We start from the raw sequence: 26366 nt of genomic DNA, 5'->3' as shown, positions 1-26366 counted from the left end.
TTCTTCATTGCTAGCTACCTAGCAACTAGCTGTAATACTAAAATAATCCATTGGGAAGTTAAAAGCGGACGCGATGCTTCAGGAAATGCTCATTTCTGTCTCAGGCCTCTGCACCTGCCGGCCCCTCTGGCTTTCACCGCTGGACGCAGGCAGGACCTGCCACCAGGGGGAAATCTGCCCAAACCCAAACGCACTCTGATTTTCCTCTTAATTTCCAGTTGCCCCAACCCACCCCCACCCCTAGCCCCCTCCCCCGGCTTCGAAGGTAGCACAAGCACCCTAACTGGGTTTCTGGACACTTTCCTGCGCGTCTTTTCGCTTATTATCTAACAAGGAGGACACAAGTGGGCGCAAACGCATCTCGGTTCACACCTGGAGCCTGTTCCCAAAGGGGGTCACTCCCCAGTGGCTCTTCCCCTGACCTCTGCACTTGGGGTCGGGCGGGCCCTGCGAGCGCCTGATCCCCCAGCTCCATCTCCTCTCCGCTTTCCCGGCGGCTGAAGGCGCGAGCGGGGGCAGGAGGTGGGGCGGTGAGCGGGAGGAGGGGGCGCGGGGCGGGGCCGCGGGCGCGGGGGGCGGAGCCGCGGGGCGCCGGGAGCAGCCGGGGCCGGCGGGGAAGCAGGCGGCCGCCCCACGGCAGCGGCAGGGCGCGCGGCGCTCGGACCGCGGGAGCCGGGGGTGCGCGCCCGCGGCTCGGCCCATGCGGGCGTCGGGGGCGCGGGGATGAGGGCGCCCGCGCTGCTGCCGCCCGCGCTGCTGACCTGCTGCGGCTGGCTGCTCGCCCCGGTGAGTGCGCCCCGCGACCCGGGTCCGCGCCCGGGCTCCCCGGCTGCGCTGCCCTCCCGCGTCCAGGCGGTGGAGGGTGGGGGGTGGGAGCTGGCCCGGAGACCTCCGCCCGCCCGCGCGCGCCCCGCCCCGGGTCTGGGGGGGCTGCGGACCCTTCCCCGCGGCTCAGGGAGATGCGTCTGCAGCCCCGGGTTCGCGGGGCGCGGGACCCAGCTTCCTCCAGGGCGCTGGTCCCGGCGGAGCTGCTTCGGCCGCGTCTTCCCGAGGCGCGGGGCGCCCCGAGCGGGGTCAGGGGACCGGGCTGCGGCCACCTGCACGGGCTTCCCCCGCCGGAGGGAAGTGAGGAGTCCCCCACCTCCCGTAGTTGCTCCGGGGTGTCACCGAGGGACACGCTGTGGCTAAAGAAAGTTTCCTCTCGGAAAAATACCCTTTTCGTCGCTACGAGAGCACAGCAGGAAATGATGCCCTGCAGAGCAGTTTGTTAAATGACTGTATTAGTGGGACATTCCTGTCATTTGAAGACCTTTTAAACAAAATTGTCAGCCTTGTGTCTTGCTTCCCCCGTAGAGCGAGGCCGTTGTGGCCGGTTGAGTGCGTATTGCAGCCGGTCCCGGCCCCGCCGAGCCCCAGCCCCTCCTGAGGAGGTGAGGCCGAGGGCGGGGCTATGTAGGGAGGTGGTGATCGCACTGCTTAGGGGGCAGAGAACCTACTAACTCCCCTGTCTGGTGCTAAGGCTTAGCAGGCCTCTCCTCCCTCAGAGGAAGGCGGTTGGACAAGACCTTTGTTAGTGATTTCAATGCTTTGAAAGAGCCAGCGAGTTAGAAGTAGCAGGAGTTATTCTGGCTGATGCAGCTTTCATTTCTAAGATGTCCCAAAGTAAGTCCTTGCTCTGCATGTTCCAAGAATGTCAGGAACCAGAGTGTCTTTTTATACCTTGACAAACATGTTTTAAGTCAACATAACTTTCCTAATTCTGAAATGGAAACCATTGACTTGTTCAGATAGGAAGGTACAATCTGTCTGAAACCAGGAGTTTCTACATTTTGGTGGTTGTCCGGAAATGGGCTGCAGGGAGGCGCTTGGTGTCTTTTTTAAAATGAGGGTAGATGTGGCGAAAGTATCAACGTTTCCCTCTTAATTCTGTTCAGAAACTGGATTTCTGGTTAGAGTTCTAGCTGACCTCTTTGATAGTAGGATAATTAAGTATAGATGACCATAGTATACTACCCAGAGCATGACTCTCTTAGAGTAAAAATAAAATTTGGTCAGACACGGGAGAGGGTATGCAGCCTGCTGTGTGAGCACTTGGGGTGGGGGAATAAAAACAGAGAACATTGGATTTTCATAAAAGCAAATCAGAGAATATTTTCTTCTAAGGCTGAAATGTGTCGTTTTGTCTTTTCACCGTTAATGGGCAATATTAACTACACCTTTGGTTCCTGCGATCCGTTGGGAGGGGAAATCAACCACCTCTTGTTTGGTGGCAACCACAGTGACGCAGCCCTTCCCACGCTTCGTCTCCCTGCTTACCCCTCTGATCGTCCTGAAAATCTCCTTCGCACCAATTCCAAAGTTTCAGATGTGACCTGCAGTCTCTACGAATAACATTATCCTGTTAGAGCTCTGTTGAGATGCAGAGGCTGTGGTCCTTAGGTGAGGCGTGTAGGCGTCTGGGCTAGTGTGTGGGCATTGAGAATGGTCTGTGAGGAGATATGTACATCCTTTAATTAAATCAAGAACCACGAAATGGAGGGCTCCAATACTGAAAGATGATTAGGATCAAAGAGCTTTATTACTGCCAGATTAGTACCAACATCATACAGTGTATGATGTTAGTAAGCTGTTTTCCTGCTCAGTAAAAAAAATATTTTATTAGATTTTATGTTTGTTTTAGAATTCCTTCACAAAGTGAATTTGTTTTCATAACCATGCCAGAAATATGAAGGTGATTGCTTTTAAATGAGTGTTATTTGGGGAGCACTTTGGGACCGAAGGGTGTTTTATTTTATTTTGTAGAACTGTTGTTTGACTTTCCTCTTCCGGTGGAATTTTTTGTCACTTCCATTTTTTTAAACCTTGACCAGGTGAACAGTGTTCACCCAGAATGTCGATTTCATCTGGAAATACAGGAGGAAGAGACAAAATGTGCAGAGCTTCTAAGAACTCAAACAGAAAAATACAAAGGTAAGGTAGTCACGGGGTGAGTGTGATGGTCCTAGCTAGATAACCTGACGGGCAGATAGCTGATGCCTCACTCTAAACACTGAGGTTTTAAGGTCACCTGCGTCTTCACGAAAAGGTCTGTTTCCACTGTTTTCTAATGAATGCTGGTAAAACTCCTATGAATATTAGGGGCGGCGGAATCCTTCACACAATAAACCTTTTGAAAGAAAGCCGTAATCCTTAATAGTAATCCTTAATAGTAACGCTATCCATCGTTTAACATAATAGCAACAGTTACTGAAATAATTTCATGGGCATTGTTATGCTTTGCAAAAGCAACTCCCATTTCTACGGAATGAGTATCTGATTTCTTTCCTTTAAAAACTGTAGTCACATCACAGATTCTTTTTGTCAAATTAAGAATGGTGGAGGAGCGCATGGGTGGCTCTATCAGTTAAGCATCCGACTCTTGATTTTGGCTCAGGTCATGATGTCATGGTTCATGGAATCAAGTCCTGTGTTGGGCTCCTTGATGAATGCTGAGTGGGGAGTCTGCTTGGGATTCTCTGTCTCCCTGTCTCTTTGTGTCTCCCCTACACACACACACACACACACACACGCACACACACTGACTCTCTCTCTCTCTCTCTCTCTCTCTCAAAATAAATAAATAAATAAATAAACAGTAAAAAAAACACCACCAAATATATTAAAAAAAAAAAAAAGAATGGTGGAAATGTCAGAAATCACACAAGAAAATGAGACTTGTGTTTTCCCAAAGACGCTATTGTGTCTAACCCCTATTGTGAATACCGTGAATTTGCTCCTTTTATTTTCTCCAGGTCAAAGGACACATGCTGGGACCACATACATTGCAGTTAGACACGCTCCAGGTCTATAAACTCAGAAAGGTGCTGTGACAACACCCAAATTATCACAGTAGCAAAAACCTTTTGTCCTTCAACTTTCCTTTCTCTGTCCCTTCTCAAATTAAAATCAAAGTAAGACTGTGTTATGTGTTCAAATAGTTTAGTGTCCTGCAGAGGGACTTCAGACCAGAGTTACAGACACAGGCTTTGTTCTAGACCAGCACTGCCCAGAAGAAATAGAATATGAACCACATAGGGAATTTTTAATATTCTAGTTGCCACATTAAAATAAGTTTTAAAAATGTGAGATTAATTTTAATATACTTTATCCTAATACTTGTATCCAAGTCATTATCATTTCAACTAGTAATCAATATAAAATACTGATGAGAAATTTTACATTTTTTGTATACTAAGTCTTAGAAACCCAGCCTTATATCCAAATACATCCAAATCATTATCATTTCAACTTGTAATCAATAGAAAATATTGATGAGAAATCTACATTTTTTGTATACCAAGTCTTAGAACTCCAGCATTTATTTTGCTCTACAGTTTGGACCCGCCACCTTTTGGGTACTCACCACAGCCAGTGGCTCCCATGCTGGACAGTATGGCACCAGCCCTCTACTAACATAGACATCCTGTGCTCTTTCTGGTCCCTTCTGGAGCCTCCGCTTGCTTGGCTGAAAAATGAGGTCTGTGACCGCAGGACTCCTCCAGCCTTAAAGATCTGTGATTTTGGTAATGCACACGTGGTCCTGAGGCCACATCTTCCAAATGGTCTGGTAGAGCTCTGACCAGAGAAAGGCGAATGAAGCAGCTCAGCCCCACAGCAAATGTGGACCGGGCGTCACTCCTGTGCAGAACTCTATGCTGACCACGAGCCAGGTGTGAGGACAGAGGAGACACTGGTTCGGCCAGCCAGAACCTCAAGATGGAACAGTCGTCATGGCCACTGAGGTCTGTTCCCTGTGGTGAAAATTAAGAGATTTAAGACAAATAAATGCTGAGAAGAGACAGACTTAAGAATCGTCTGGTGAGTGGCCAGTGGACCCAGGGCCCTGCAGCTCTGTCCACACTGCCTCCTGCATGAAGGGGGATGGAATGCTGTCTGCTGCATCCTCGGTAGGTGACCCCGGGCTGTCCACAGACTCCTGGAGAGTGGGAACTTTACCCCCTCACGCCATTATTGCACAGTCAAGTTGTTGGCGTGTTCTGAGGCTGCCCACAAATGGCGTTCACTCACTGGCGTTAATTTTTCTCCTGGAGCATGAACAGACCTGCTTCTTCATGTGAGTTCTTCCACTCTTCAAAGGGCATTCATTCACAGGCTCCATGGGGCCGAACACGTCCAATTCCTGCAGACTCCCCAGGCCCTCTGCCATCCGCTGTGGATACGCACAGACACTCCCGAAATGGGGGAGGGAAGATTGCCTTGACGTGGCTGGCACATGCCCACAGGTTGCACTCGATTTCATGATTGTTGATAGATTGTTTGCAGACAACACACCTGTCCCTCGCATGCATCTGGGGTCTACTTCCCTCCCCTTGCTTCTCTCACAACTGATGTTTTAGGGAAAAGCTCCTAGAATGCTTAGTGTGGCTTCTTTGTCACTCTTGATTTCCCACATTCCTCAAGAACATTTTGTTAACAAATAGAAAACTGGCACTGTTTCAGTGGGCAGCAAGGAACACTTAACATTTAAAAACTAGAATATGGCTCATGACTTTCCCTCTGAGGAATCCCATCACAGTTGGCCAGGGGCTGGCTGGATAACGGACAAAGCAGGACAGAAGGGGCATCTGTAAGTTTGTGCCAGTGACTCACCTCATGGGTGCTGTGTGGTGGGAAACGAGACTAGCTCAGGGAAGTTAGGCTTTCTGCCATTATGAAATAGGATGTTACGATCCACAATCAGGGTTTTTTTAATATATGAAAGATTCTTTATCCCTAGTTGTCTCCCATAGAGGGAGTGTGGAATTCATTAGTTCAAAACAATGTCCTTTTAGTTTTACTCTGTTCCAAAGGCACGGGTCTGACCCCTAGTCCCTGGCCAGCCCTTCATGAGTCTCAAGTGTTGGCCTAAGAGAGAGCTGGTGGCCGTGTGGCAGGGCAGGGGCAACATGGGACGGTGGGGATGTTGGGAACTGTGGATGGCAGCTCCTCCTTACGACCCTCAGTTGTTACCGTGAGGAAATGCAGGTGCCAGCCTGCCCAGTTCCCGTGTTCAGACAACACGGAAATGCAAACTTACACATAAAATATTCCAATTTCTTAAGAGTTTGCAACTAGTTCTTTTAAAAAGTTTGGCAGGAGACAAGCAAACCCCCTCTGGGGCAGACAGACACTGCCTGAAAGCTGTCAGATTCTTGCATGTGACGGTACGAAGACGGGTCAGGACGTTTCCAACATTCATTACGGTCTCCTTCACATGCCCTTCCTGCCTTCGTCTTCAGGGTCTCAGAAGTGATCTGTCTGTGACCCACACCAGATGGCTGGACGGCAGTATCTAAGTAAGGGCAGTCTTTGAAAATCACTAAGCTCACCTTGACATCAGCTGGAGCAAAGAGAACATGGTATTTTTAGATAGAGGCCGTCACACATCTTCCTTGTGTGGAGTGGTGGAGAAAAACGTCCCTCGGTTTTCTTGCAATGACAAAGTGTGAGTCCTTAGACATTTTCTTATATTGAAAATGTTTATTATTACTATTAGCTCTATAGCAAAAATATCTGCACGTGACCCATTTCACCTTTGGGTCGGCAGGAAGAGCCCTCTAACAGGCCAGCTGCCCTTCAGGAGACAGGTGGCATTGTGACAGTCCTTTAGGCCTGGCCACCCGTCAGCTTCTGTAAAGAGAGACAATTTGTGTTCCAAGTTCCTTTTTTTCTTACTTTTTGAAATATGCAGAGCTCAAATGCCAGGGTTATAGATAGTAATAAGTCACCAGAATAAAGACACTGTACATGAGGTAAGCCAGGAGCAGAGCGAAGGCATTCTGATCGGATGAAAGTGTACGTTTGCTCACTTTCGGCAGAAGTAAAAGTGACAGGAGATATTAAGGGTCCGTAGTATCTACTTTTAAATTTGTAAGATTCAGAAATTGGCGTGAAAACGGAAACAAAGAAAACCAGCTTTCAGTTATAGTAAGGTGATTCGTGTAAATCTGGCAAGGAATTCTTTTTATTACGTGCTGAATCTAAAACAAACACAAACACATAAATCCAGACAAAATAAACAATTTCAATTCTAAACCCCTTTAAAGGGTTCACTTTATAAGGAAGAAAAGCTTAGGAAGTATTTAGAGCTTTGCCACTTAATATTAATTCATCGACAAGACTAACTTAATGCTCCTAATAGACGTATGAGGCCTTCTGAGGCCACAGGTGCCTAAAAATACAGCTAAAATCCGGCAGTGCTCCCTAGCGGTGGCCCGGGCTGACCTGCGTGGGGAGGGCATGAGTCAGCTCCTGCAGGCTTTGCCTGTGCACAGATCGGACAGGAACTTTCGTGGGACTTTGTATTATTCCTGCCTAGACCTGGAGGGGTGTGGACTGTGTCTGAGAGGAGCAGAGGTGGCGCCTGGGTTTTCCTGGCAGCTCCACCCCCTGAGCTGGACCATGAAGGTGCCGGGCTGAAATGGCCGTGATGGCAAATGTTAGCTTAGGACCAGGGCCATGGGAAGCGCTCCACTAGAAGACTTACTTTTCTCTGACTTTTTTAAACAAAGGGTGCTCACTACATTAATTTTGATCGACGTGTCAAGAGCTGTGAGGGGTTTGGAGTCCCCATACTTGCAAGCTAACCAGTTGGGCTGCCACGGTTTCACAGATGCCTGCGGGCCTGGGACCCTGGGTCAGAGACAGCAGGCCTGGGACCCTGGGTCAGAGACAGACTTGACCGCTCCCAGCAAACAGGCAGCTGGGGTGTCATGTTCACATACTCCCTTTCCCCAGATCCCACAGGACTGACGCGGTGCCCGCGGGCGGTTTGTGTCACAGCTGAGGAGCCCTCAGTGTCACGGGAGGCTGCTGGCCCTCCCGCCCAGGCTTTGCTCCAGAGAAAGATGCTCTCTCATTTACTGGGGTCAGCCCAGAGGGAGGCACTGTGTCTGTCCGTCAAACCTGTTTCACAGACATTCTCAAAAAGACAGTTGGGACAAAGCTGTCAGCGCTCGTCCCGGGACAGCGGCTTCTCAGTAGGCTTGAATGTCCTTCTTCTTCTCCACGGCATGACTGTTGTGACCACGGCTCGCTGTCCCCCCACACTGTCCTCAAGGGGGAGAGGGCATTTCGTCTCCATCATGGCCCAAGGTCTTACACAGTACTTGGCATTTAAAAAGATACTGAATAAGCTTTTGCTGAACAAATTAATGAAAATTTTCACATTAAAAATTAAGTGATATATGCACATGAAAAAATACCATTCAAAAACGTGTCTAATGGCTAACGTTCCCCACTCCAAACCTCCAGCACCCCTCCCTTACCTCCTAAAGACCGTGCACACACAGTGTGTAATGTGTCCCCGTTTCCCTTTTGTACAGACGTAAGCCAGGCACCACGTACCCATACACTCCGGTCTGTGCTCGGTCTTTCTTTTTGTTTTCAACTTCAGCAATGTATTTGGTCGCGGCTGTGTATTTAAATATTCTATTAAGAGATGCGTAGTGTTCTAACATACTATTGATCCGTCTGTCCCGGGCTCCTAGGCTTTTAGGGAGCTTACAAGCTGTGCTCTAATGCCTGCATTTGTTCATGTGAATAAAATACTTCACCAGCGTTTGACGGTGGACTTCAAGCCACTGATCATGAAATGGAAATATTCTCCTCATGTGACTGAATAACTCGTTAACAGCTTTCTTATTTCTGTGATGGTTTTGTCACATAAAATGTAAGTGATTACATCCCATTTTACGTCTCATCTCTTCCTTGCACCTTTTTATCACAAAGGGAACTAAACCCTTTCAGAAAATCAAGTGAGGAAGCTGTCTCTTCTGCAGACTCTTCCTGGATCCCCACCTGTCCGAGGCACCTGTTTCTGGCCAGCGTGGCCCGTGCACAGAGAGCCCTGCTGTCACATGCTCCATCTGCTTTGTGGTTGTCTTTCTCCCTGCAGAGCACGAGCCCCTGAAGAGCAAGCTCCATATTCGTGGCTTTCTATCCCCGGTCCTTACAGACACGCAAGCAGATGCGTGAACAGAGTACCCACCGTCTTCTATTCATGTGGGTCTGAAGGGAGGCATTCTGGAAGTTCGCGGCACGGCCAAGGAGAATGCAGCTGCCCTTCTGATGTCAGTGTGGTGCTAGAGGCCCGCTTCTTCCCCCTCCCCTCCCCACTGACGTGGTGGGCTCTTGTTCTAGTCCAAATATCTCTTTGGGCCGATAGATTAAATAGCCTGATCTGTCTTTTCCCATTGAACTGGGTCTTTTTTTTTTCCTTGGCTAGATTTCTCGTAATTCTAAACTCCTTAGAATCAGCTAGTAGCCTTGGTTATATAAATAATCAATAATCATTTATTGAATTTTCTGAAAGTAATGACTCTCAGTTTACTATTTACAGGAAAAAAAAATCTCACTGAGAAAGATTCTACCTTGAATTAAATTTTTATGTTTAGACTCACAACAGGAATCGTAAACAAGAAATCGGTTTCTCGTAAGTGAGATACCTGCACACCTAGAAGCCACGGCGATCGCTGATCTTATTTGGAAGAAGAAGCCTATGACCTGAGGTTAAATCCCAGGAAGGGACTTCGAAGTGGGCTCACACTGCACTGATTCAGACCAGGGTCACTTCTCCTGTCCTTTCTTCTAAGACCGGCCCAAGTCCCTGGTGCTGGTGACCCCAAAGCTCAGCTCAGCGGCTCAACAATGGCCTTCACTGCTTCTGCCTCTTTGCTTCGTGTGTTCCCCTCTAAGCCCAAATTTCTTCCTTCTCCCAGATTCTCACAGGACCAGTGGCATGTTCTCCTGCTCTTCTGGTTGGTGGGAATTGGGCTGTAAAGCTGGGTTTCTTCCCCAGATGACCCTGGCAGCACAAGTTCTGATTCGACTGACGTTCTGTTGTTTCCCGTTTGCACACCCATCACGTGCGGTGTGTACAGGCGGGAGTTTCTGCAGCCTGCTGTCTCTGGGGTCTTTTGCCCTGGCATGAGAGCCCTGTGGAGGCCCCCAGCACCCCCCCCCCCCGCACCTGTGCTCTGTGCACACACGTCAGACAGAGCCACGGTTTCTGCCTGGCACTGGCTGTCCTGGCACGGGGCCAGTGCTGCCATTGGAGGATGGAAGGTAACGAGTATCACTATGGCATGACCCCCTCAGATCCTTGGTGGATTTTCTCCTGCACACTTTTGATTGTTGGTCAGCCCTTCCTGACAAGGACTTGGAGATTTGAAGGTGTTCAGTTGCAAGGCTTTGTAGGGTTTTCTGGGTTAAGCACCAATTCTGGGGAGCTGCTTTGAAATGCCCTGTGGCCAAGCCTCTGGTTTTGAGCGGCTGCCTTGTATCATGGCATGAGTGAAAATGAGGCTCTCTTGTCATTTGCGGACACATTGGCTGAGTCTGTCTTTCATTAATTTTTTCAGCATGTTTTTATTGAGTGTATACCAGGAAGGAAGGCATGAAGCGAAATTGGATGGAACATGATCACCCCCTCTCGGAACCCCAAATCACGTCCCCAGCGGCATGGGGTGAGCAGGGATAACAGGGCTTTGAGTCAAAAGGCAGTAGGATTTCTGAAGGGAAACCAGAGAATGTAGGCATACAATAACATCAGTTTACTTGGAACCAGAAACTGACAGTGATAGAAAAATGATTAAGGACTTACATCATCTTTACTCAGAGATAAGACAGAGTGAGGGTGGGTGGGAACACTACCAAGAAAAATTGATGCTTTTTGAAAATAAGCTAATCAGTGGCCAGTATTTTGCGAATTTACTACACACACTTTATGCACAGCAGTCCTCCTGTTCAGTGACGTCATGTGTCCTGTGTCAGACCTGGGATGGATTCACTCCCACCTGGCGGCTCCCAGACACCCTGCCACCAGGCCAAGCCCTTTTGCCTCTCGGTATTGCTTCTGTCATGACAGTGAGCACAAGCCCTCTTGTATTGCAGGCGTCCCTTCTCCGGGTTCCTCAGCCTCTTGGCACAAAGGCTTCTGCTGGAGGGACCCTTCCTTTCTAGCACGGGTTGATCTGAGAAGCACAGGCTGTGCAAATTCCACCAGCGTGCAGGGCAAAGGGAGGCACCAGGCATGCTGTGTCCCTGAGAGGCTGGGCCCTGTCTCAGGACGAAGGAGGCAGGTGAGCACACGGCCGATGTCAGGGCAGCCCTCCCTCACGATCTGGATCAAGGCGCGTCGAAGTATAGAAATGCGAAAGAACATTCTGAGAGTCTCGTCCAAAGTTGGTGGCAGACAGAGCCCAGGTCCCTGGCCTCCTAGTCAAATGCTGTTTTTACAAAGCCATGTTTGGTGTCTTAGCGAGAACATGCTTTAGAAAAGGATTTTCCTTCCTCTTTAGTGTCTGCTTCAAAGAGACAGGAGATTCCTTTGACACTACACGATCTATTAGCCGAGACTGTGCCTAAGTCCCTCGAGTGCTCACTTTAACTGTCAGCATGTTCAGCTGAAGCTACCTCTTCGCGTAAGGGATTCCATCGTTTGTGAAATCGGCATTTCCTTTTCTCTGGCCTACAGTGACGGTTTTGAAGTTTTGGGACAGGACCTTGATTGGTACCTTGTGCCTTTGGCCTTCGTTTCCTCACCACACCCCTGGCGGGGTCCCTCAGTCCTCTGCTCTTCTGTGTGGACGTAGGCCTGTCACCGGCTGCTGTGGTCTTTGTGCAGGTGGAGACCGGGAGGTCCGGGATGACAGATCCACGGCCCAGAGCATTCCCAGACATCTGCCACTGGCAGATCCCCCTGGGATGGCATGCTTACTGTGACTCAGTCAGCAGTGCTCTGGCAGCCCAAGAGCTCCTTCCGAAGACTCCCTCCCTCCTATCCCAGGGAGACATTAACACAGCTTTTTAAATCTGTGACTTCTTCACAGCTCCCTCCTTTCCTGCAGAGAGAGGACAGAGGCCTCTTTGGGAGGGCAGTGGGGGTGCAGCCAGGATGCCTGGTGGGGCCCTGCCCACGTAGCCCCAATGACAAGGGCAGCACGTCCTTCCTACTGCCCCTTCCCCAGCACTTTGGCTCTGTCCTGTGAGCCCCTGGGCTCAGTACCCTGAGACACTAAAAGATCCACGCAAGCCCGTCTGCCTGCTCCTCAGGAGTTCAGAGGAGGGAGTGTTTCCACTGCGGGGCTGGGTGCTGGCTGTGTTCTCAAGCTCCAGGGCTCGGACCAACAGTGAAGGGGAGAGGCACGTGTTGGGAGTGCAGGGCATCAGCCCGGGGAAGGGCTAGGAACAGGGAAAGGGAAACGGAGTTGACCCCCAGCCTGGATTGCTGAGAATAAAGAGCCTACCGAGGGATTCTGGAAAGTGAGCTGCACCTCAGGCAGGCTCTGGGGGCGGACGCTTCTGAGAGGAGTCGTTAGGGTGGCCCTGGGAGCCGAGCAGCCTGCTAAGTGAGTGACATCCCAGGCGGGACATGAAGGTGTCCGCTGTAGGGGAGGAGGGGAAGAGCCGTTGCCACAGATGGTGCAGCCAGCAGCCCAACTGCAGAGAGATGGCGACGGGGAGGCCCTGGGGGCTGGACGGTGTGAGTCAGCTGCCCTCCAGAAGTGCAAAAGGAGCCGGAGACAGAGCTGAGGGCCGAGGAAGAGGTGCCTTGGGGTGGGGACCACTGAGTCCACGTGGGAGCCGAAGAGAGAGGCAGAGGCAGAGGGCCGCTGAGCGGGTGGGACTGTGTTTGGCAGAAGGCCTTGCGTGCAGACGAGAGCTCAACGGCAGAGCTGAAGGAAGAGGTGGGCAGGGAGGACAGGGTGAGGTATCAGGGGCCCCCACACCCCCGGGGGGATGGGGCTGAGGAGGTCACCAGACCTGGACCCGGGGCACTGACTGGCAGGCACTCGTGGGGACCCTGGCGGCTGTGTCGTACCGGCCCTCTTAACAGCTGCATTTCCCACAGCGGCCGGTCCCAGAGGGAGCTGGAGGCACCCTTGGCTTGGAGGAGCAGGGCCGGGCGTGTCTGTGCTTGGGCTGGTTCTCACACCCAGGGTCACACTCCGCTGTGCGCCTGCCGTGCTGTGTGTGAGGACGATTTGTCACGCTCCTCATAACACTGGTAGATCTATGTCCTGGAACGATCCTGGGAAGTCACCCAAGTCCCGATCATAAATCTGTGGAGGATTATCCTGGGAATAACATGGCAGGAGGCCCAGCATATTAGCCTCTCAGCAGAGCAGTGCCCTGCCCCGCCTGGAGTTCACATGGTCCTGACTTGTCGAAGGCATTGGGAGCAAGGCTTTGGAGAATTTTTGACATTTAAGGAAACAGAGGCTGCTTGTAAACGGCGATAACAGCAAACACTTCAGTGAGTGAAAGGCACAAGCTGGTTGAGACGACTTAGCACACGCATCAGTTTCCCTAAACCAACACCATCTTAGGGCCTTACACAGGCTTCTGAAGGCGGCCTGAGAGGGTGTGGGTGCTGCCCTGGCCTCTGAGGTGTTGGCGGCCCATCCCTGGGCAGCGGTGCTGACCGGAGGGTCCCACCCACGGGCATCGGATTCACTCAGGCTCAACTTGGAGGACATTCTGATGTTTGGGATTTATTGGATTTGGCATATTTTTAAATTAAAAAAAAATTTTTTTTTAATTTATTTTTGAGGGAGAGAGAGAGACAGAGCATGAGCTGAGGAGGGGCAGAGAGAGAGAGAGGGAGACACAGAAGCTGAGGCGGGGCTCCAGGCTCTGAACTGTCAACACAGAGCCTGATGCAGGGCTCGAACCCATGAACCGTGAGATCACGACCTGAGATAAAGGCGGACACTTAACCACCTGAGCCACCCAGGTGCCCCAAATTTGGCATATTTTTAAAACACGTGAGTTCGAACTTGATCTCTTTTTTGAAAAATCCTTTTGTTTGGTTAACAGCCTTGGTTAATTCTGGGTTTTGAGTCTTGGTCTAATGTGAGTTTGACTCCCAGAATATGACTCTCACTAATGGAACCCACCTGCACCACCAGCCCCAAAAGAAGACTTTTCCTGCTTCCAGATGCAAAGTTTCAAAGCGATCTGTTATCAAAGTGCCATCCAGCAGCCACGTCGTACCAAATGGTATTTCCAGACCTTACTTGTAGTTCACCTCCAGGCTACTGAGAAGGGCATTCCTTCATTCGGCACCCTAATTAGACAGAATATTGGGGTATCCTGGCATTGTCGGAAAAACACCTTCCCTGTAAAATATTCCTTGTAGCACCTTAAATGTCTCTGGAGTCCAGGTCGGCTGTGGGACTTGGGTTTTCTAATGTGTAAAATCGAGGTGTCTCACAAGTGACCTACGGAAGCAGTGTGGCCCCAGGGCCTCCTCCAGGCCTGCTTAGCTGCTTCTTTCAGGGACCTAAGGCTTAGGGACCTGCTTTGTGGACTCGTGCACCAGCCCCAGGAATGATGAAGCACCAGTCCCCAGCTGATGTCTCTGTGGTGTATTTTCCTGCTCTATCTTGGTCAAGGCCCTCCTGGCAGAGGTAACTCGTGATAGTGCAGCCTTGGGAACATAGTAGCTGCTCACTAAACACGGGTTGAAGAAATGAATTCTTGTTACTGCAGATGGTAAGAGGGCGTGGCTCATGTCAGCTAGGAGCCTGTTACATCACGAAGAAAGTGCAGGCTGTTGGTTGGACAATGTGTTGTTTCGTTTCTGCCTCCACGGACAACAGACAGCTAGGTTGTCACCATGCCCCAAGCTTGTTCCATCAACTTGTCTTCCAGACCCTTCCGGGAACACGCTTCTGGCGTGTGCTTGTCTTTCACCTACACTGATGGTCTGTGAATGTCCAGAGCACATTCATTAGTCCTGAAGAGTTACTGGGTTGGCTACGTCCCCTCAAAAGGCCCCTTTCTGCTGTGCTTCTGCCAGTAAGCATTATTTTCATCATTCCTGATTGCAACATTGTAAAAACATTTTTTAATGTTTATTCACTTTTGAAAGAGAGCATGAGCAGGGGAGGGGCAGAGAGAGAGGAGACACAGAATCCGAAGCAGGCTCCAGGCTCCAAGCCGTCAGCATAGAGCCCAACGCAGGACTTGAACCCATGAACCGTGAGATCATGACCCGAGCCAAAGTCGGACACCTAACCGACTGAGCCACCCAGGCGCCCCATGATTGCAGCGTTTTTAAAGCAGCATTTAGCACCATAACCAGCTTCGCAAATGCATGGATGTATCTTGCCGTATCTTACTGGTAAATATTTTAAGAACAAACGATGTAAATATGCATCCTTAGAACAACAGAAAGAAGGAATCCCTCATCTAGTAAGATTTGATCATCACTTTTCGGGCTCAGATTAACTAGGGTTCTACAGGACTTAGCGTAACAGGGTATTTGTAATTGGCCCCCGAACCGGCAACATGCAAAGATATATACAAGGAGGAAACCAGAAACTGAGGGAAGGACTGGTGGGAAAATTTAGGAGTGGGAAGTGTGTTTTGGAGCCTCCGGACCCAGTGGCAGGTTTACCGGTGATTCTGTCCACTGTCCACAGGGCTGGGAATCTCGACCTGCTGGGCATCTCCAGGCAGCTTCCTTTGGACTTTGTCAGCCACACTGGGGAGCCTTGTTTACGGTAAATGCCGAGACGAGCCCAGCACGCAGTGTTCTCTGCTTCTGGCAGTGCTGGAGGGAGGACTGCCGTGTCTCTACTTCAAGCACCCTGAGCTCAGGACACAGAGACCCTGGGGTCCTTCCTGTGCTGTGTGCTCAGCTCAGGCTCCTGGGAAACCCTGCCTTGAGTGTGGGAAGTGGTCTCTGTGTGTATGGGGGTGGTCTCTGAGCAGAAAGTCAAAGCTGGGTAGGGAGGAGAGTGTTAAGTTGTTGCCATTTCTGCCCATGGAAGACTCCAGAAGCCGAATTAGGTCTGAGAGCAGAAATTACAAGTAGCCCAGTTTTGACATGGAACAAATCTTACGGTGACCTGAGGCCCCGAGGTGGGAGGGGTACTTGATGATGCGCTGACCGCCTCCGGGAGAAATTAGAGGGTCCAGAGCTGCCCGTTGGGGCTACATCTGGTCCTTTGAATCCTGGGTGCCCGCCAGTATGTGGCGTCTAGAGTGAGGGGAGAATGCTGGTCACAGAGTCTCCCTGGCTCTGGGGCTCTCGGAGCCTGGCGTGTGTGTTCACCTGTTCGCGAGCACCTAGCACGAAAGGAAAAGTCCGTGTCCCCTCAGTGAGCCTGGTGCGGCACGGCCCTGGGGCCAGCTCTGTGGGGCCAGCAGGCAGGGGCTGGGCAGCAGTCGGCTTGTCTGGGGATTCAGGTCAGAACAAATGGCTGTGTTCACAGACAAAGCGCTGTGTACAAAAGGTTTCTTCCAACTAAATTGGTGAGTCATTCCATTGAACTTTCAGTTCTTTAAATTGATAATAGGCATGGAGGGGGGCTGGAAATGGGAAACGGATCAATGACTTTGATGACCAAAAGGAAGAGACCATTACATAAGAATTTTAGAGCTCAGAGGATCTGTGGAAAGCTCCTCGGTGGCTGCCAAGCCATGCCTGTCGGGACTCCTCCAGTTCTCATTCGGATGGGAGGGACTGAGAACACCGTTCACACGGCCCAGGCAATCCTGGTGGCAGGCCGCATGGTGAGGCCGCATGTGCTGCGGGGCTCTTGTCTCAGCTTTTGTCTGGTTCATCCTTGACCTACAGGAACAGAGTGCAAAGCGGGGCTCTGTCTTCAGTCAATAACAATGAGTGAGCCCTCCGAAAGCAAAAGGGAGTAGCTGCTTTGGAGGCGTTTTCAGGGCCTATGGGATGAGTCCCCATGAGGGCACAGGCCACGGCCTCATCCCTGAATTCGTCCTTGTCCTCTGCCCAGGAGCCAGCCTGCAGGGACCAGGGGCTGAGGCTGAGAGACAGAAGCCCTGTCCGACTGCACAGGGAAGGAGGGGGTGGAGGTTTCCACCAAGAGAGGCTCTCAGCCTTCCAGACACACTGGGCACATCTGCCCCTTGCCCGCCCAGCCCTCACTGCCCCTGCCACACCACAGGCCGCTGGCTGCCCATATCTGATCGGGAAACCAGACTGTGCCTCAGCCCCCAGTCTTCAGAAACTCGAGGGGCACAGCCTGCATTTCCCACTGGGCGGGCACGAAGGGACGGCACCCTCTTAGATCAGGTCTGGCACAGGCATGTCAGCGCACGGTCTAACAAACATGAGAATTGTGAGTTTCCCTGCATGCTGCACGCCAGACTGTCAGGAGAGGGACATGGGCACAGTGTCTCCCTTCTCCCCTTTCGTGGGCTCATCTGACGTGGAAACATGCTTCCAGTGGGTGTAGAATGCACACCTGGAAAAATACGTAGAATTTTAAAGACATATTTCAATGAGGTGCTGTTACTGTGGCCTTAAGTACTGAGAAGTTCTCAGTGGACAGATGCTGGGGCAGTGGGATTTGATGAGGGCTTGGATGTGTCCCCAGTGGGTCTCATGACCTGAGACAGTCTCGCAGCCCCTTGAGGTAGGACCTCCCCGCCGCACGGCAGTGTTTCCCAGATGAGCTGTGAGTCTCTTCCCGATAACAAAATTCTGCGTCTTTTAGAATGATTGTCCCACTGACCCTCTGAACAGTCACGTTTCCTACTTTCTTTTTGTCCCTGGCAAAGCATTGGTACTTATTTTGAGGGACCGATGAGGGCCATGACAAATGGAGTGAGAGGTGACATTTGTTTTTAAAGTGCTTTTCCCTATTCAGAGATGTCCAGTGATTAATCTGGCCTGAGCCACCCCAGACCAAAATACAGGCCACAGGGGCTGCAGGGGAGCGGCCCCCCGGGCAGGCCCTGCAGAGGCCCCACACCCCCGGGCAGAGCCGCCTGCCTGGCACTTCCGGGGACTGCCTCATGGGCTGCTGCCCCCAAGACTGGGCCCCCTGGCTGTCGACACCCCACCCTGCTTAAGTCCCTAACACACAGAGGCTGTGTGGGCCAGGGGTTCGGGCTCTTGTGCCTGCCTCTTCCTCTGTGCAGCGTACACCAGTGGCCTTTTGGGGTTTTGGTGACACAATGAGTTCACGTGTCCAGAGTGGTGAGGGCAGTGTCTCGCCCCCAGGAGGTGTTCTCTCGGTCAGCTCTGCCACCATCACCACTAACACTGTGGCCCCGTCTGTTTCTCTTAGTGGCCACATCTGAGGGGCTGGTTGTCGGGCTCAACTCCTGGCTTTGTGGAGGTGCAGAGGAGGGGCGGGCACTTCAGCACCCTTAGGAGCGCGTGAGGCGCTGTCCCTGCCTGGTGAGCACCCTCTTGCCTCGTAGCCTCTAAATCTTCTGCCCGGGGCGCTGTCAGGGATCACTTCCACTTTGCAGAGGGGGAAACTGAGGTTTAGAAAAGTTAAGCACGTGCTCGTGGTCAGAACCAGATGTGCTGTTTTTCTAGTCTTTCTTGAGCAAGGTTTAAAAACTAAAAAGTAAATGAAAACTCAGCATCTGTCATGAAAGCCCTTGGATCTGATGGTGTGTTTCCACTGCGGGCTGAGGATCCCAGACGGAGGCCTTTCCCCTTTTCCCCTCCTGCCTCTGTTATTAAGTACTTTTCAGTGTCTCCCCCCGCCCCCATCTTCTCATGCACATGAACTCTCAAGCCACCCGCACGACAGAGACAGGGACCAGGACAGAGGACCCGTCTCTGTCTCACTGCATCAAAACCGTTTCTTTCGCGTGTTCACGCAGATGGACTTGGCTGACAGCGTTTCATATACAGCTTCTGGAAGCCAGTAAAATGGTTCCTAGCAGAGTATGCCTCCACAGCCAACCCACTGAAATTCCTCTTCCGGGACTTTGCTCAGGATTCTGGCAGTGGGGACGGCAGAGAAGTCCATCTGCAGAAACTGCCCTGGAGAGGCACAGGGCTCCCACCTGGCGAATGCCGGTTAACAGGGAAGAAGAAAGGCTCCTTGGTCAGCAGCCGTTGTGCCCACTGAGGGAGCTCTGGGCAGGCCTCCCAAGCTTCCCTGCAATGTCTGATTCCGGAAGAAGCTTTGCTGCTCGTGACTTTAAACTTACATTGAGTTTTTGAATGCAGGAAGTTATTGGTAATGTTTACTCTTAAATGTGGAGGGAGGCATACTGCCAACCGGTGCCCAGCCAGAAACAGTTTTCTCTTTCTCTCCTCTCCCCACTCACCTGTTCCTGCGGCCCACCCCGCACTCTGTCTAGAGCCCGGAGACTCAGAGGACAAGGCCTCCCGATGCAGGTCTCCCAGCCTCTCCTCCACAGGCAGGGCTGCAGCCACTGAGTACCCCCCCCACCCCACCCCCCGGCACTACTCACTGCTTCCTGGTGCATGCTGGAGAATGGGCCTCCATCACTCTGTGAACGTGGGAACCTCACAGTCCATCTCCAAGAGCCGGGCCCACCAGGGCTTCCTAAGCTTCTCTCTCTGGGAGTTGGTATTTGTAAGGGACTGGATTCTCTCACGGTCGAAAGGTAGATGGGTCGGGGCATGGCTGCCGCCCACAGTGCCCCAGGAACCTCACACAGAGAGGGCAGTATCCGTGTGTGTGGCCGTGGTCACAGCCTCGTCTGAAACATAAATCCTGATGTTCGCTGCAGGAGCACTGACAGGCATCCCTCTGTGCACATGTGCAGGTGCGAAGGGACTTCTCTGCGGTGGGTGGGTCACAGCTGTGTGGACGAAGCACAGCCTCACAGGCCTCCTTCCTGCAGAAAGTGTGACATGACAGGAGTGAGATCCACGTTGTGCTTTCCCTGAAAATTCGTTGGTGTTTATGTCATTGAGATAATGAGAAAAAAATCCAGAAGTCAAAGCAACACAGGCACCGTCATCTGTGAGAGTTATGACTTGCCTGGAAATATTTTAGAAAATTTGGTAGAAGGATTAGTTTCCTCTTAATCATGGCAGATTCCTCCCCACGTGGTGAGACTCTGCCCTCTGACGAGATGATCTCAAGAAGGTTGAGCTACAGGTGCCTCCCTTAGAGTTCGGTTCTCTGTGCCCGTGTTTCCAGCACATCCACGTGAACGTGTTCTAACAGCAGCCTTTCCTGAACGCAGCTCACCGACGTCCTGTGTGTACCCCACTGACAATGCTGTGAGGTTTAAGAAAAGTCTGCAGGCCGCACACGTGGAGGGTCAGTTTTTCCAAGCTGCTGAGTCTAGAGTGCGGTTTGCGTTGGGCACCTGTACGTGCTCTTCCCTTGAAATTGGCAGGTTCGCCCCAGGCAACTTGGCCAGGCTCCTGGCGAGGGCTCTCCCTGCCCACCCGTCACCCCCTGCAGCCTCTGGGACACTTTGCAACATACAAGTGCCCCCTAAAGCTGTCACTCACCCTACTGCTCCATGAAATGGCATGCAAGCTGATGGAGAGCCACAGAAGCACTTGTCTCTGAGAAAACTAGCGTGTGCGCTCTGGGAAGACTAGGAAAAGCGAGGCGCCGAACAGTGCTAGAGTTGGAGGTGAGAATGACAGCTGGGGTCAGCTTTGGAAATCTAGTCTGGAAGGAGTCTGTCGGCCCACGTCCAGACTTTCAAAGTGGGAATCCTAGACAGACTTCAGGGTATGTGTACTCAGGAGAGACTCTGCAAAGCCCAGTGGGCAGGCCCATGCTCAAAGGAAAGGCTTTGGCTATATGTTCCAAGTGTAAGTAATAAACATACACTTTTGTGTTTTATTTTTTCTTTATTAAAGCTTATTTATCTTTGAGGGACAGAGAGAGACAGAGCGCTAGCAGGGAAGGGGCAGAGGGAGAGGGAGACACAGAATCCGAAGCAGGCTCCAGGCTCCGAGCTGTCAGCACAGAGCCCGAAGTGGGGCTCAAACTCCCAAACCTCAAGATCGTGACCTGAACCAAAGTCGGAGGCTTAATCGACTGAGTCACCCAGCACCCCTGTGTTTTAGGTGTTTTTTTCCCCTAGCTTTTCAGTTCAGCAAGCTACTAACCATCACTTAAATGAGAGGCTTCTTCCATATCTCTTTGGTGGGTTTTGAAAGACAGAAAATATTTGTGTGATAAGTGGAAAATACATTTTTTACCAAAAAAGTCTCACATATTTCTTCATAGAGTATTTCAGATAATGTGCGTGGGCACTTTTGGCTGATAAACCACCACAGGGAGACAGTCTCACCTGCCCGGACTGGCTTACCTTCAGCACTAGAGTACAGATACAGCAATGACGGGCTCCGTTTTCTCTCTTCGCTTTAAGCTTCTTGGTAGTTTGGAAGAGTGGCTTTTAGGGTTTGGTGGCTTCCTTTAACTAGAGCTCCGAGAGAACTTCCTGTGAAGACAGCCGTGTTTTCCACCTGAGCTGTGATGTCACAGCCACAAACCACGCCTGGCCGCTGAGCTCCAGTTTGAAATCAGCTACTGCGACTGAGGAACTGAATTTTTATTGTATTTAGGCTTCACTAATTTAGATTTAAATTTAAATGGTCACACGTGGCAAGGGGTTGCCATACTGGAAAGTGCAGCTCTGGGACTTCTCAGTTTTATAGCAATGTACCCTCTGGGTTCATTTTCTTTTAATTATTGTTTTAGCTAAAACTGCTGGCTTTTGTTAAATAACAATGGTGATAGCAAGTTTCCAGCCAGGTTCCTGACCTTGCTTGCACACTGTGTTTAACCATCTCTAATAATACTTTCTAATTTAAACAAACAGTCTTTGTCCTATTAAAGTGTCCTATATTATTTTCTTATTTGGAGTTTTTGACCATCAGGAATGGTTGCTAACTTCTGTCAGGTAACCTTTCAGAGTCTATTTGATATGCTCAGACATTTCCTCCTTTCAGAGGCACTCGACTTTTTCATCGTCATCTTAAATACCAAGGGCTGCTACGAGTGCATGACAACAGTAAGCTCCCCGTGCAGGCCTGACTGACTGCCTCCCCTGGCCGCTGTGCCTTAGACAATCCACACTGCTCATCATTGTTCACACTAGTCTCTGCTCCCAAATGTAATGTCTTCGTTCATACTGTTCTTTCATTGGGAATGGCCCCGCCTGTCACACTTCCGTCCCTCCTCCAATCTGCCCTCCAGCGGTCACGTCGCAATTGTCGGTTTGCATTATTATGATCACAGCTGACCACGTAACAATCAATGTTTCCTTTCTTGTCTAACTTTATGCTTTTCCTGGAACAGTAAGTGCCTGGCTTTTCTATTCCTTCATTTTCTATGTATCTATTGGTAATTAGGCATCAAACTTTGTACCAGAACAACAAAATACTCTCAAGACAATTGGATAACGTGAGGTTATCATAAAGTGCCATTTCTTCCTTAGAGCCTCTCCTCCTGGGCCCCCCACCCTCCTGCCCCAGTTGGCCTGGCTGGTCTGGGGCCTCCCGTGGTCCTGTTCCAGTTAGGTGGCAAAAGTCAGCCTCCACAAACAACTGATGGGGGAAGGAAGGATGGAAGCCTCAATGCTCAGAAGCCACACTTGACGTGATCCTCTCGAATTCAGTCACCCCGCGCCCGGCGTCCTGCATCCGGGGCCCCTCCAAGGCACAAACACCGCCTTCCTCTTGCTTCTCGCCCTGCTGTGGGCGCTGCCTCATTACTTAGCACATGTATGCTTTTGATCTTCAAAGTTTATCGACATCTCTGGGTGCAGCCCTTTCACACTTGTGGGTGTCATTGCTGTGAGGTTGGGAAGCAGGAGAGAGAAGCCATGGACGCGTCACTGGCAGTCTCCGGCCCTCAGACTCCCCACAGGTGTGGATGCCTCATCACCAGCCTGCCATCCTCCTGCGCCCCGGCCCCCGGGCCGGGCAGACGGCTCTCCCCGCTCACTGTAGGTGGGAAGGCCACCGCAGCCTCTGAGCCCTGCACTGCCCGCTACACGTGGGTCCAGTAAATGCACAAATAAAGGGACGGCTTGCCAGCGATTGAAGGGATTGACCCATCAGACTCTAGGTACTTAACTCAAATCTTACTATAACGGGAAAAGTGACTGAAATGAACCCGTGGATTTCATATGTCTCCATTACGATTTCATTATTTAAGCAGAAATTTGTCATTTCTGTGGTGAGGATGTTTGAACCTTCACAATGACCAACGGCCAGGGGTCGGACCAATGGTCAGAACACACTGCTTTCCCGACGGTGGAGAGGCTCGGCCACTGCTGTGTTTCCCTGGAGACCTGGACACCTTCACTGTCCCCCTCGTTGGAGCTCCGTTGGGAACCCCGGCCCTGACCTGCCTCATCCAAGGCTCAGCAAGCACCTGCTCTCCTGTGCCGGCGTCCGGAGGTGTCATGTGTGGTGTCACTGCAGGGCCACTCCCTGCCCTGGTCTGTTCAGCCCAGGCACAACGTGGAGAGGCTAGTGACTCATTTGTACTTGATGACTTATTCTGAATATTTCTTTAAGAACAATATTTTCCTCACATATGTAAGGACATTAATATAGTATGAATTTATTACTCATTTAATCATTGGTATCTAATTAAATTTTTAGAATGAATATATTTTCATTTTTATTTTATTTTTTAAAATTAAAAAAAATCTTTTTAATGTCTTTATTTATTTTTGAGACAGAGAGACAGATCATGAGCAGGGGAGGGGCAGAGAGAGAGGGAGAGACAGAATCCCAAGCAGGCTCCATAATGTCAGCACAGAGCCCGACGCAGGCCTCAAACTCACGGAGGAGTGAGATCATGACCTGAGCTGAAGTAGGATGCTCAACCGACTGAGCCACCCAGGCGCCCCATTTTTATTTTAAAAACTTCTAGAAAGTATTTTCATCTGCAAAACTTGATTTATACCCAACTTATCAGAGGCATCTGCATTCTTGAGCTAAAACACTCCTGTGTTCGAACCAAGAATGTAAATACTTCATTGGTGTTTTTGTACGGTTCCTGTGCAGGACTGGAAGGCATGTCAGAACTGTTGTTTGTTTTTACCTAGGCTAGCACCTCCAATATTGAAATTAATATAGTATCAGTACCTGGGACTTGTAGTAAAAAGCCTTGGGTTCAAACGTGGATTGTCATGGTTTGTGTGACGTTGAGAGGTCATTGCCTTTCACCTTGGATGATTGGCACGTTTGTATCCTTGCACAGGGTGTGGTGGTTGCTAAGACCCTGTAAGAGATCTGGAGAATGGCTTAAGCCATAACATTATACAAATTAGGTTATTTGATAACTGCATGAGGGTAACCTAAGATTTCATCACATAGATGTCATCTTGACTATAAAATCAAGTAAATCTTGGGGCATCTGGGTGGCTCAGTCAGTGAAGCGTCCAACTTCGGCTCAGGTCATGATCTCAAGGTTCATGAGTTCAAGCCCCGCGTCGGGCTCTGTGCTGACAGCTCAGAGCCTGGAGCCTGTTTCAGATTCTGTGTCTCCCTCTCTCTCTGACCCTCCCCCATTCATGCTCTGTCTCTCTCTGTCTCAAAAATAAATAAACGTTAAAAAAAATTTTTTTAATCAAGTAAATCTTATCAAATATTTAAATGTGCAAATTATCCTTGAAGTCAGATTCCCTAAAAGCAGAATTACGCCTTCATCCAGGGGACCCTAAGCCTTCAAGAGTACCCATATTATCACACTGGGGGAAGCACCTCAGCAGGAGAGAAGTAACGATTCTATTAAAGTTCATCAGTGCACATTGCACATTGGATTACTCAAATACTTTCTACCACACATCTGGTTATTTCTCCAAACCTGATTAAAACGAACACAGACGCTAACTATATTCTCAGCAATTCTGTTGGTGCAAACTTGTTTCACAAAAAGGTAATTTGCAAGATAGTTACCTAAGTAAGGGACTATCTACTTGCAAAGCCTTTGAACAGATGTGCTCCTGCTGACCTAGGCATCCCCCAAGCAGCCACGCGTATGCTTCTGTTGCACTGGTTAGTCCTTCTTACACTGTCTCTCTCCTCCTAGCCTGCACTGGCGTCTGGGACAACATTACGTGCTGGCGCCCTGCGGACGTAGGCGAGACTGTCACAGTGCCCTGTCCTACAGTGTTCAGCAATTTTTACAGCAAACCAGGTACCGTCTGTCAGCGTTGTGTCTAAACCCCCGCAGAGGCTATGGGCTGGCTTCTCCATGGAAGGCAGCAAGAAGCAGGCTCCTTGGTTTCCTTTACTGAGTCAGGGAACAGCTGTGCCATCATCTCCTGAGCTGGTTTGAGGAGCAGGAGGATGAGAAGCTTCTTGCCAGGTCAGCCACCTCAAGGGAAACAGCAGGGGAGAGCAGGCCCGAGACAAGCATGGACGAGTGAGCCTGATACGGGAGCGCCCCAAAGGGGGCGGGTGGCAATGCAGACGAGGAGCCACTGGCTTCAGGCGCCGAGGAAAACATCCGTGCAGTCCTGTGCCTCCCTGCCACTCGTGGGTGTCCGTGAGCCATCAGAGAGCGTCCTCTAGATGCTTTGAGGCACCCTGATGCTCAGGGACAGTGGCCAGGCTTTCCTCGAGCCCAGAAGCAGTCTCTCGTCCACAGGAAACATCTTGCTCATTGGACCGAGCTCAGCTCCCAGCTCCCACTTTCTGAACCGGCTCCATGTGGTCAGAAGACCCACTGTCTCTCTGTCTCCAGGGTCCGGAGAGGCTGGCAGGGCTGGGGTGCCACCGGTCCTGCGCCTTTGCTCTCCGCACGCTGCCACAACATCTCTTGGCTTGTTCCCAGGAAGGTGGTTGTGCTGTGCTGTGCTGTGGTTTTTGTTTTCTCTTGTAAAGGATCCAGACTTTTATAACATGAAGAAATCTATCCGGAAGAATAGAAAAGAGGAGATACATCTGGAAATCAGAAAGGCAGGATACTTTCAAGCACTGTAGAGAACTTCTTTTTTTTTTTTTTCCAACGTTTACTTATTTTTGGGACAGAGAGAGACAGAGCATGAACGGGGGAGGGGCAGAGAGAGAGGGAGACACAGAATCGGAAACAGGCTCCAGGCTCTGAGCCATCAGCCCAGAGCCCGAAGCGGGGCTCGAACTCACGGACCGCGAGATCATGACCTGGCTGAAGTCGGACGCTTAACCGACTGCGCCACCCAGGCGCCCCGAACTTATTTTCATCTTGAGCAAGCGTTACAGGGTAAAAACTCTTGAGAAGTAGAATTGTTGAAACGCTTCAAGCAGAAATTTGTGGCACAGGTTGGGATGGAGGAAAAGAAAGGTTTCCTTTTATCCCTGTGACTTGCAAGGTGAGACTCTTCCTGAGTTAGTCAGTGAAGCAGTTTGAGGGGACTTGGGGTCATACCTGCATAAGCAACATTGGTCATCTTCAAGTCAGAAAAACTAAATTATTTTAGAAAATCTAAACTCTAAAAAATATCCTATCTAGTCAATAACATTTGTACTGAATGGTTTGGACTATAAATATTCTCCCAGAAATTTCAAATGAATTGGCATAGACTGAGGCTTCCCCTAATAGATGGCAGGTTCTAAATGCCTCCAGGGGGCAGCCGGGGGTTGCACACTGGAG

General features: G+C 50.6%; 1 protein-coding gene across 2 annotated transcripts in view; it reads left to right on the top strand.

The window, feature by feature from the left end:
- The first annotated feature begins 599 nt into the window (after positions 1-599).
- VIPR2 (vasoactive intestinal peptide receptor 2) overlaps positions 600-26366 on the top strand; it is a 70309-nt gene continuing 44542 nt past the window's right edge. Inside the window, exons 1-3 of one of the 2 annotated variants that reach the window (XM_045496365.1) lie at positions 600-786; positions 2871-2970; positions 24822-24929. In XM_045496365.1, the coding sequence (XP_045352321.1) occupies positions 724-786; positions 2871-2970; positions 24822-24929 (271 nt within the window). In that variant the 5' untranslated portion in view covers positions 600-723. The remainder of the gene's footprint in view (positions 787-2870; positions 2971-24821; positions 24930-26366) is intronic. The other variant, XM_045496366.1, reaches the window with a different exon arrangement.

This window comes from Leopardus geoffroyi, chromosome A2, assembly GCF_018350155.1.
Source record: "Leopardus geoffroyi isolate Oge1 chromosome A2, O.geoffroyi_Oge1_pat1.0, whole genome shotgun sequence".
Taxonomy (NCBI): domain Eukaryota; kingdom Metazoa; phylum Chordata; class Mammalia; order Carnivora; family Felidae; genus Leopardus; species Leopardus geoffroyi.
This window is presented reverse-complemented; position numbering and strand designations above follow the sequence as displayed.